At 37.2% G+C, this 12,034-nt stretch overlaps 1 protein-coding gene across 1 annotated transcript in view; it reads right to left on the bottom strand.

Moving 5' to 3' along the window:
- Chsy (Chondroitin sulfate synthase) overlaps window positions 1–12,034 on the bottom strand; it is a 96,603-nt gene that overhangs the window by 13,462 nt on the left and 71,107 nt on the right. The window contains exons 6-10 of the mRNA XM_053787178.2: window positions 8,630–8,798; window positions 7,583–7,723; window positions 5,654–5,753; window positions 4,820–4,980; window positions 553–702 (exon numbers count right to left, since the gene is read on the bottom strand). Of these exons, the coding sequence (XP_053643153.2) occupies window positions 553–702; window positions 4,820–4,980; window positions 5,654–5,753; window positions 7,583–7,723; window positions 8,630–8,798 (721 nt within the window). The remainder of the gene's footprint in view (window positions 1–552; window positions 703–4,819; window positions 4,981–5,653; window positions 5,754–7,582; window positions 7,724–8,629; window positions 8,799–12,034) is intronic.

Below are 12,034 nucleotides of genomic sequence, written 5' to 3'. Positions count from 1 at the left end.
CTGTGACAACCGTTTCTTTTTTTTCAATGCAAAAAGGCTAATATGATTAAAAATTTTGTTTATCTTGTTTTAGTTTATACAGTTATTTTACACAACTATTTCCACAAGAGCAAATACAGATAATGAATTTCTCACATATATCATAAATGGTAATTTGGTTTAAACAGTGATCATATAAAAAATAGAAAGGCTTTTGTTTACCATAGTTTCAGATGACAGAATGAGAGATAATTGGCCATTTACCATATATTCCTGCCCTCACACCACAAAGAATGAATTGATAACATACATTATTGTTCACATTTTTGTGAAAAATGTTTGTTTTGCCTGTATAAAAAAAAAATGAGTCGCATACAAAAAAAAGACTATCATCGTCATTCCTATATTTAATTTTAACCTAAGAGTAGTTAGAGATGATTCCCTTAAAATGCAGAAAAGCTACTGCAAACAGATTAAGTAAAAACTGCTTAATATATGTACTTCAAACACTGTGCCAAACAAACTACACTTATAAACTGGGTTAATTTTTGGTATGTATTTCTATGGACATACCTGATATCCTTTTATGGTATGAAGACGAATCCTATCCAAAGTAGAGGAGGTGAAAGTCATATCGACATCTATGAAGAACATCAGGTCATTATCCTGACACTGACCAGTGCCCAGTTCCAAAGCCAGTGCTCGAGCAAAAGTAGTGTTTGCCTAATATACAAAATCAGAATTATGTTAAAGCTGAATTGTTCTTAGATCAATATTCACAATAATAAAAATCAAAATAATTTTTTTTTTTTTTTCAACAAGTCGGCCGTCTCCCACCGAGGCAGGGTGACCCAAAAAAGAAAGAAAATCCCCAAAAAGAAAATACTTTCATCATCATTCAACACTTTCACCACACTCGCACATTATCACTGTTTTTGCAGAGGTGCTCAGAATACAACAGTCTAGAAGCATAAACATATAAAGATACACAACATATCCCTCCAAACTGCCAATATCCCAAACCCCTCCTTTAAAGTGCAGGCATTGTACTTCCCATTTCCAGGACTCAAGTCCGACTATATGAAAATAACCGGTTTCCCTGAATCCCTTCACTAAATATTACCCTGCTCACACTCCAACAGATCGTCAGGTCCCAAGTACCATTCGTCTCCATTCACTCCTATCTAACACGCTCACGCACGCTTGCTGGAAGTCCAAGCCCCTTACCCACAAAACCTCCTTTACCCCCTCTCTCCAACCCTTTCGAGGACGACCCCTACCCCGCCTTCCTTCCCCTATAGATTTATATGCTTTCCATGTCATTCTACTGTGATCCATTCTCTCTAAATGACCAAACCACCTCAACAACCCCTCTTCTGCCCTCTGACTAATACTTTTATTAACTCCACACCTTCTCCTAATTTCCACACTCCGAATTTTCTGCATAATATTTACACCACACATTGCCCTTAAACAGGACATCTCCGCTGCCTCCAACCGTCTCCTCGCTGCTGCATTTACCACCCAAGCTTCACACCCATATAAGAGTGTTGGTACTACTATACTTTCATACATTCCCTTCTTTGCCTCCATAGATAACGTTTTTTGACTCCACATATACCTCAACGCACCACTCACCTTTTTTCCCTCATCAATTCTATGATTAACCTCATCCTTCATAAATCCATCCGCCGACACGTCAACTCCCAAGTATCTGAAAACATTCACTTCTTCCATACTCCTCCTCCCCAATTTGATATCCAATTTTTCTTTATCTAAATCATTTGACACCCTCATCACCTTACTCTTTTCTATGTTCACTTTCAACTTTCTACCTTTACACACATTCCCAAACTCATCCACTAACCTTTGCAATTTTTCTTTAGAATCTCCCATAAGCACAGTATCATCAGCAAAAAGTAACTGTGTCAATTCCCATTTTGAATTTGATTCCCCATAATTTAATCCCACCCCTCTCCCAAACACCCTAGCATTTACTTCCTTTACAACCCCATCTATAAATATATTAAACAACCATGGTGACATTACACATCCCTGTCTAAGACCTACTTTTACCGGGAAGTAGTCTCCCTCTCTTCTACACACCCTAACCTGAGCCTCACTATCCTCATAAAAACTCTTTACAGCATTTAATAACTTACCACCTATTCCATATACTTGCAACATCTGCCACATTGCTCCTCTATCCACTCTATCATATGCCTTTTCTAAATCCATAAATGCAATAAAAACTTCCCTATCTTTATCTAAATACTGTTCACATATATGCTTCAATGTAAACACCTGATCTACACATCCCCTACCCACTCTAAAACCTCCTTGCTCATCCGCAATCCTACATTCTGTCTTACCTCTAATTCTTTCAATTATAACCCTACCGTACACTTTTCCTGGTATACTCAGTAAGCTTATTCCTCTATAATTTTTACAGTCTCTTTTGTCCCCTTTCCCTTTATATAAAGGGACTATACATGCTCTCTGCCAATCCCTAGGTACCTTCCCCTCTTTCATACATTTATTAAACAAAAGTACCAACCACTCCAACACTATATCCCCCCCTGCTTTTAACATTTCTGTCATGATCCCATCAGTTCCAGCTGCTTTACCCCCTTTCATTTTACGTAATGCCTCACGTACCTCCCCCACACTTACATTCTGCTCTTCTTCACTCCTAAAAGATGGTATACCTCCCTGACCAGTGCATGAAATTACTGCCTCTGTTTCTTCCTTAACATTTAAAAGTTCCTCAAAATATTCTCGCCATCTACCCAATACCTCCATCTCCCCATCTACTAACTCCCCTACTCTGTTTTTAACTGACAAATCCATATTTTCCCTAGGCTTTCTTAACTTGTTTAACTCACTCCAAAATTTTTTCTTATTTTCATTAAAATTTCTTGACAGTGCCTCTCCCACTCTATCATCTGCTCTCCTTTTGCACTCTCTCACCACTCTCTTTACCTTTCTTTTACTCTCCATATACTCTGCTCTTCTTATAACACTTCTGCTTTGTAAAAACCTCTCATAAGCTACCTTTTTCTCTTTTATCACACCCTTTACTTCATCATTCCACCAATCACTCCTCTTTCCTCCTGCTAAAATTAATTAAGAACTCTTAAAAGGCTTATGTTTGATATTGTTAGCTGGAACAACTTTCTACTTAAACTAAAGCACTGTGTTCATTAGGTAGAACCTTCAATTTAGTGAGCTAATTGGGACAGCAGGTGGCCAGTAACAGAGGCATCGCTAGAGTTGGTGTCACCCGGGGCAGCATGTTTGGTGTCACCCCCATGAAATTCAAGGGCTGGGGGATGGGGGGTAGTAAACTCCAGTTATGTCACTACTGCATGACCAGTGACAAATGTTTAGCAATAAGAATGTTTAAGAGCCATAAACTGAACAGGAGAATACTTCTCAACTTTATTAATGATAAAATATATAATGGTAATAATATTGAGGAAACATAAACTCAAATACCACTTTAAGTACAGCCAACAGATCCTACATTTATTCATCTTCAACAATGGCAAAAACTAAAAAATAAAAGACTTGAAAAATAAAGAAAAACACTGCAATATCAGAGAAATACTAGTTCTGATATGACCTTGAGTACAGGTAACATCTCAGTAAATCCGATATTACATTTCCTTGCCTTCAATTATGCAAAATCATCTATCACATAATCAAAATCAATCTGTCAAATCATCAAAATCAACGAAGGATTCTTCTCTTATGTTGGTGCAGCACTGTTTTGTGCATTAGTGTTACCTTTTTTAGAGGCTTTATGGTGTCACCCCCTAAATGGTGTCACCCGGGGCGGCCTGCACCCCCCCCTTATGACGCCTCTGGCCAGTAATAGTGAGTGTAGTGGATAGTGATGGGACTGTTTTGCCGTGATTATAACAATAATGGGTAATTCTATAACCAGCAAACATTACTTCCAAACCAAGTGGCCCAGCCTATTTTGTTCTGTATTTTTGAAGTTCATTAAATTGAGGAGTTCCTGTACCTGAGTAATATCCATGGCCCAAAACTCTTCCATGCACTACCAGAATGAAATCAGAAATTTTCAAGAAGCTGGACAGCTTCCTGCAACCGAGAAGTGATGGTTATGTTGGCCTGTGGACTGCTAGCAGAAACAGCCTGGTTGACCAGGCCTTAGACCAGGTTACAGGGGGTTAAAGAACCTTTGATACTTGTCACAAGTAAAAATCTTTTCTCAATGACAAATGTCAACATAGTAAAATTGTAATTGTCCTCAATTGTTTACAAGATGTAATAATGTATTTTCTTAATAAATTACTATTATTATTATTATTATTAACGGTATAATTCAAAAGGCTAGAGCATGTTCTCTCTCATAAAATGTAACAATGTCTTGATATCAATGATTATTTCTTTATGAATTGATTTTGCATGCCTGCTTTATACCTGTGACCAGTTTCTAGTTTTTAACTCATGCCAACCCAGCCTGTGACCAAACTTTCATGGTGACTGCTGATCAGCCAGGCTATTGCTATCTTCAACCCACAAACCCACATAATTATCACAGTTCATCAAATCAAAGGACCAATTGCAGACACTTGATGATTTCTACTTGGATGCCAGCCACATTTCTTACATTTAAAATAATTGTTGACACTAAATCCCTCCCAGCATTTTTCCTTTTTACCTTTTAACTTTTAATGAGTTCCAAGTTTCTCTACTCCCTGAGCCCTGTCTTGGGCCAGGCTTGTCTAGCCCTTCATTGAACAAACTATAAGATTCTCTCTTTACCAATCTAAAGAAACAATAAGTGTACAACACATTTAAAGAGCACCTGAAGAACAGTCATCACAGTATGAGGATAGTCTAGCTGAAGGCTGGAGATAAGTGCCTCCACATCCTCCGTTGTGTCATCTTCTCCTGGTGATGGACGGAAGGACACCACCACCAGCCGAACGTTCTCTTCACCTTCTAGACATACTCGTTGAAAGTCGTCTACATAAAAAATTATAATGATTATTCAGTCTCTTTAAATCTCATGTGTTTTAGAGTTATTTACAATATTATTAAACTATAATCAAAATCTCAGTAAAGGAACAGTAGTTAATTTTTAATGTTAAAAAATGAACATTTGCATGCAAACAATATCATTAATTACCTAACATATTGCAACTGAGAACCAGTGGCAGCTCGTAATGCCAATAATATCTATACTATCATACAGCATCAAACTTCTATTTTTAATAATTTATCTCGTTTCAACAAAAAAATAAAAATTCACTTATAAATATACATTGAAAACAACATACAACAGAATTTTTCTGTAATACATTTGTCAGTTGCAAATTATTTTAGCATAAGGCTGATGAAGTCATATGTCTGGCAGTGAGCATCTGGGACGACTGCAGCTGTGCAGCTCCTATGGGCGAGCTGCCACTGCCGAGAACTAAGCAATAATTTCTGTATAAAAATACGTTATAGGGAAAGGATGAAGTGCAGACAGGAATGAAGACTAAAACATATAACAAAAGCATTTACTGGGACAATGTTTTATGTTTTGTGATAAGGAGAGCTTTTTTAAGTCATGGAAAAGCTCTCTATAGTGAAACACTATCCCAATAAAATCTTGCTCTACTATACATAAGTCTGTAACAGATGCAAAACATACCCATAAAACGTTGGAACGTTTTAAACCTTCCTGCCAGAGGTAAAATGAAATGAATTTTCTTTGGTTTCATCTGAGTTCTTGGAAATGCTGCAGACGGAATCTGAAATACAAAATTACATATGGTTAGAAATAGGTTAATTACATAAAATTTTATGTTCTAAATAAGTAGTGGCATATAATATCCCAATTATTCAAAGTCTTGCTAGCTGTTGCACCATCTTGTTATATGAAGCTTGACTCAAACTTACATAAATGAAGAAATTACTCGAGTCTCAGGCATTCAGTGCACATACGCAAATCTGTGCACTAGATGAATGGTTCAGAGAACCGACATGTTGATAAATTAGACACGTGCAACTCTTGGGTATCTTTATTGAGGAAACGTTTCGCCACACAGTGGCTTCATCAGTCCATACAAGGGAGAATCGTGAAGAACAGGAGGAGAACGAGGTAATCAGTCCCTCAACCTTGAGTCGATGTAGTCAGTCCATCAATCTTGAATAGAATACAGCATATGAGCAGAGAAGTGGCTTATATACCGTAGGCAGGAGAGGTGCAGCAGTCGAAGGTGGTGTCACATTTGTCCATGTGGAAGTAGGTCGTGCCCAAGGGTTAGGCACAACCTACTTCCACATGGACAAATGTGACACCATCTACGACTGCTGCACCTCTCCTGCCTACGGTATGTAAGCCACTTCTCTGCTCATATGCTGTATTCTATTCAAGATTGATGGACTGACTACATCGACTCAAGGTTGAGGGATTGATTACCTCGCTCTCCTCCTGCTCTTCACGATTCTCCCTTGTATGGACTGATGAAGCCACTGTGTGGCGAAACGTTTCCTCAATAAAGATACCCAAGAGTTGCACATGTGTCTAATTTATCAAATCTGTGCACTACCTGTTGATAATTCTGAGGATCACTGCCCCTGTCATTAGTTGGTCCAGTTTTGGAATAGGCCTTCTGCTTGATGGCTTACATATTAATATAACGATATTTCAAAACAAAATTTTATCATAAGGAAAGGTTCACCATGACACAATCCCTTAAAACCTATATCTTATCACTAAATACATAATTCCAGAATCTAGGCTCTTTCACTTGGGTATGTAGAGAAGACACATGTGTGGGAATTAAGACATTTAATAAGGCTACAATTCGCCCACCACAGGCTTCTTCAGTTCAGTGACTGAAGAAGCCCCTGGCAGATGAGACGTATCCTTAATAAATGTTTGAATACCAGTATACATGTCTTCCTTACATACTTATCGGTGTTAATCACAAAGTTCGACTTTATTTGGGGTAGAAGTTTCAGTAATACATTCCTGGATGTTCCATCATTTAGAAAAGTACAGTGGTACCCCGAGTTTCGAACTTTCTTCATTCCAGAAGGCTGTTCAAGTGCCGTTACTGAATGAATTTATTCCCATAAGGAATAGTGTAACTTAGATTAGTCCGTTTCAGACCCCCAAAACTACACTTGCAAAAGCACTGACAATAATACACTTGCATAATTGGAAGAGTGGGGAGCAGTTTGAAACTCGGGATACCACTGAAATCTAATCCTCATAAGAGGCTAAGAGGAATTACTTGTTAGCCTCTCTGGTCTAGATTTTTATGCCTCTTCTCTACACGATTTCTTAAATGATACTAATTTGCTGCATCAACTATAATTCCTTCAGCATCTCTGCATCTATTATCCTTTTTAAGCCTACGGTGTAATGCCGAACAAGTCTTGCAGGTTTATAGTAGTTCTTTCATTGAATGTGATGATAATCTCCCTAGATAAACCAATAAAAGCAATTTAAGTTGCCCTTGCATTAGTGTGTTAAGTAATAAATGTTAAACTTTTGCCAAGACAAAGTTATCCAGAACAAAGCCATTTCAACATATAAATAATGAAAGTGTTATTGTTTAAGCCATCTTACTTGGTAATGGAGCTTTGAGAGATCATTAATGCTGCCTTTTACAACCACTTCCACTAACTCGTGAATTCCAGATGGTGATTCCAATGTTTCATCTATCCCTGCACTTTCATATTCACGAATATACAGAGGACCAAATGGAATCTGAAAGTTTAGGCAAATTTTTAAGTATCAGATATAGTACATGCATTAGAAACAAATAAACTTAAAAACAAAAGCTAGGAGACAGATTATGTACAGAATGTGATTGACAGTATGAAGGAATGTTTCAGTAAATTAATGATATACGGTACCAACAGGCTGATGAATAAGACATGTGCAAAAGACGGACATTATAAATAGAGATGACATTTTCCCAGTCAGTGGTTTTGAAATTCAATGCAGGGACTATATATTTGAGACAGTCAAAGATGAGAGGATGAGAAGGACTGAACACTTACCAAGGCTGAGCAATCAATTTCCTCATCTTCCACTATCTCCAGTAAGCAATCTCCAAACCAAAATGAAAAAGCCACTGGCTGGTGAAATATCTTCACAACCAAGAAACCCAAACACTGCATGTATCTTATTCAAGAATGTGAAGAAATGTTGCTGAGACAAGTTTTAAGAAGTTCTAAGCATTTAAAAAACAATTATACACCAGAGATAACATATAGATGAAAGAATACCTGAAATAAATGTAAAAAGTCAACAGTAGTGTATGAACTTTGAGCATGCCAATCTATTTTATGTGGTAGCTGTATTGCGCACAGTACCCTCCTGTGCTTATTAGGAAAGGCAAGTTACAATAGCAATCTGCTGCAGTATTTACAGCAGGTGAAGCTGGGATATTTAACTAAGATTATTGGTAATAATATACAGTACAGTATGTCATTATGAATTACATATAGAACACTGAAAGCATGGTATTTTTCTTTCTCAAGAGATTTTCTCCAAATTTCAAAATTTTTATCATATTTAAGTATATTAACTAATGCTGCAGAATGTGCAGAATGGGCAATGCTTTCAGTCCAGCAGAAACCTGCGAATAATATTGTATATGTAACTAACCTGCAAGTATGCATGTCTGCGAACTGGTACTGTCATCTTTTTCCCTCTATATTTTTTGTACAGGAGCAGCATGTCTAGGATGTACTCTAAAGCTAGAGTTGGATGCCATCTAATGTAGCCATACAGCACTTCCTTAAAGTCAATCACTCGTCCACGTTCTTTAGACACTCTGAAAATTTTTCCCATAAATAAAAAAATGTTAAAGAATTGTTCAATTTTTACAGAAGAACCAGAATACCTATATATACATTAACTGAACTACATAATATTTTCACTGTTTTTGCTGTTGCTATGTAAGAAGTGTAAGAGTAGATGGAATGAGAAACTAATAAATCACAATTGTCCAATATACAAGAGAAACAATTGGAAACTTTACTCAATGTTTCACCTATGCTGTAGGCTTTTTCAAGACTAATCACTCACTATAAAAAGCTTGCCACACAGGAGAAATATTGTCTTGTGTCTATGTATAAGAAATGAGTCAAGATGTACATAGCAGCAGTCGTACATAAATTTCATCCCAAACTAAAACTCAGAAGATAAAAGGAGTATTTTTAGAATGGAATAAACTGGGCCATGTTACTCATTCCTGACCCTTCAAAGAGGGAAGCCTTCATGCCAGTAAAGCACTCTTGGTCCAAGGAAACAGAGGTACCTTTCCTTTCCTTTGATTAAACCTAACTGTCTCCCATTCCCTTGGCACTGTACGACTCCTATGGGTCCAGCATTTCTCAATGATGATGATGATGACAATATTAACTCTAATAATATAAGTGTCCTATAGGAGTAAGGCTTACTTCTTTGAAGTGTTTTATAAGCAAAGTGGTGCTATTCTACCTTTCAGTCTGACTCAAGCAATAACTTTAAAATTAATTTATATCTGTATGCTGTACTTGATATATATTAAGTAAAATACATAAAAGGAACAGGTCAAAATTTAAGTCATCTGTGAGCCAGGGCTTTTATTTGGTCAACTGATGTGATTCTCAGTTGTTCTTTCTGTAATAACATGTTCCAAATGCAAGTCGATAGATCAATAGTAGCATGAATGATGTACAATAAAAGGAGAAGAAAAACCCTTGAGGAAGGTACAGCCTGAGTGAAGTTGTAATTTCTTATTTGTTGCTACAAGAGAAGAGGTATACTCAGAACATTGGTCTTGTACATAACATTGGGGTAATCAACAACTTTTTAATGTTGAAGACTATGCTGAAACGGCAGTTCCAGCAGATATGAGAAAAAGTTTGAGAAGTCACCTTGCTTGATTCTCTACCTTGTCCAGAAGTGTCAGTCAATCAGTCAACAGCAGTTGAAGAATCTATCAGTCTGTCAGTTGTTAACCCCAATACGTACTACTGAGAATGGAAAAAATTATAAAAGATTAGTTTAATTTTGAAAATTTGTAACCGTTTTCCTACAACACTTTTTTTTTTTCAGGTAAATACACAGTATCTTTCATGAAAGTGTGAAACAAGAGAATAACAATGATAAATTACAAAGTCAAATATTTTTTTTTTAACAAACTGGCCATCTACCATGAGGTAGGGTGACACAAAAGAAGAAACACTTTCACCATCATTCAATCTATCACTGTCTTGCCAGAGGTCAGGCATATTTTTTTTTTTTTTCAACAAACCGGCTGTATCCCACCAAGGCAGGGTGGCCCAAAAAGAAAAACGAAAGTTTCTCATTTTAAATTTAGTAATTTATACAGGAAAAGGGGTTATTAGCTCCTTGCTCCTGGCATTTTAGTCGCCTCTTACAACATGCATGGCTTACGGAGGAAGAATTCTGTTCCACTTCCCCATGGAGATAAGAGGAAATAAACAAGAACTACAAAGAAAATAGAAGAAAACCCAGAGGGGTGTGTATATATATGCTTGTACATATATGTGTAGTGTGACCTAAGTGTAAGTAGAAGTAGCAAGACATACCTGAAATCTTGCATGTTTATGAGACAGAAAAGAGGACACCAGCAATCCTACCATCATGTAGAACAATTACAGGCATTCGTTTTACACTCACTTGGCAGGACGGTAGTACCTCCCTGGGCAGTTGCTGTCTACCAACCTACTACCTAGGGTCAGGCATATATATTATATAAATACTGTGTGTAATCACAAGGATGATTTATTAGTGAAGGTCAAATTTGAAGCCACTCTTTATCACCAATGCCAGGAATGAATATATGTTCAGAGATCTTACATACATATATTTACCTTCTTCTTTCTTTCAACACACCGGCCGTATCCCACCGAGGTGGGGTGGCCCAAAAGGAAAAACGAAAGTTTCTCCTTTTATATTTAGTAATATATACAGGAGAAGAGGTTACTAGCCCCTTGCTCCCGGCATTTTAGTCGCCTCTTACAACACGCATGGCTTACGAAGGAAGAATTCTGTTCCACTTCCCCATGGAGCTAAGAGGAAATAAACAAGAATAAGAACTAGAAAGAAAATAGAAGAAAACCCAGAGGGGTGTGTATATATGTGCTTGTACATGAATGAAAGGGGGTAAAGCAGCTGGAACTGATGGGATCATGACAGAAATGTTAAAAGCAGGGGGGGATATAGTGTTGGAGTGGTTGGTACTTTTGTTTAATAAATGTATGAAAGAGGGGAAGGTACCTAGGGATTGGCAGAGAGCATGTATAGTCCCTTTATATAAAGGGAAAGGGGACAAAAGAGATTGTAAAAATTATAGAGGAATAAGTTTATTGAGTATACCAGGAAAAGTGTATGGTAGGGTTATAATTGAAAGAATTAGAGGTAAGACAGAATGTAGGATTGCGGATGAGCAAGGAGGTTTCAGAGTGGGTAGGGGATGTGTAGATCAAGTGTTTACATTGAAGCATATATGTGAACAGTATTTACATAAAGGTAGGGAAGTTTTTATTGCATTTATGGATTTAGAAAAGGCATATGATAGAGTGGATAGGGGAGCAATGTGGCAGATGTTGCAAGTATATGGAATAGGTGGTAAGTTACTAAATGCTGTAAAGAGTTTTTATGAGGATAATGAGGCTCAGGTTAGGGTGTGTAGAAGAGAGGGAGACTACTTCCTGGTAAAAGTACGTCTTAGACAGGGATGTATAATGTCACCATGGTTGTTTAATATATTTATAGATGGGGTTGTAAAAGAAGTAAATGCTAGGGTGTTCGGGAGAGGGGTGGGATTAAATTATGGGGAATCAAATTCAAATTGGGAATTAACACAGTTACTTTTTGCTGATGATACTGTGCTTATGGGAGATTCTAAAGAAAAATTGCAAAGGTTAGTGGATGAGTTTGGGAATGTGTGTAAAGGTAGAAAGTTGAAAGTGAACATAGAAAAGAGTAAGGTGATGAGGGTATCAAATGATTTAGATAAAGAAAAATTGGATATCAAATTGGGGAGGAGGAGTATGG

This window comes from Cherax quadricarinatus, chromosome 48 (genome assembly GCF_038502225.1).
Source record: "Cherax quadricarinatus isolate ZL_2023a chromosome 48, ASM3850222v1, whole genome shotgun sequence".
In the NCBI taxonomy this organism is placed as follows: Eukaryota; Metazoa; Arthropoda; class Malacostraca; order Decapoda; family Parastacidae; genus Cherax; species Cherax quadricarinatus.
This window is presented reverse-complemented; position numbering and strand designations above follow the sequence as displayed.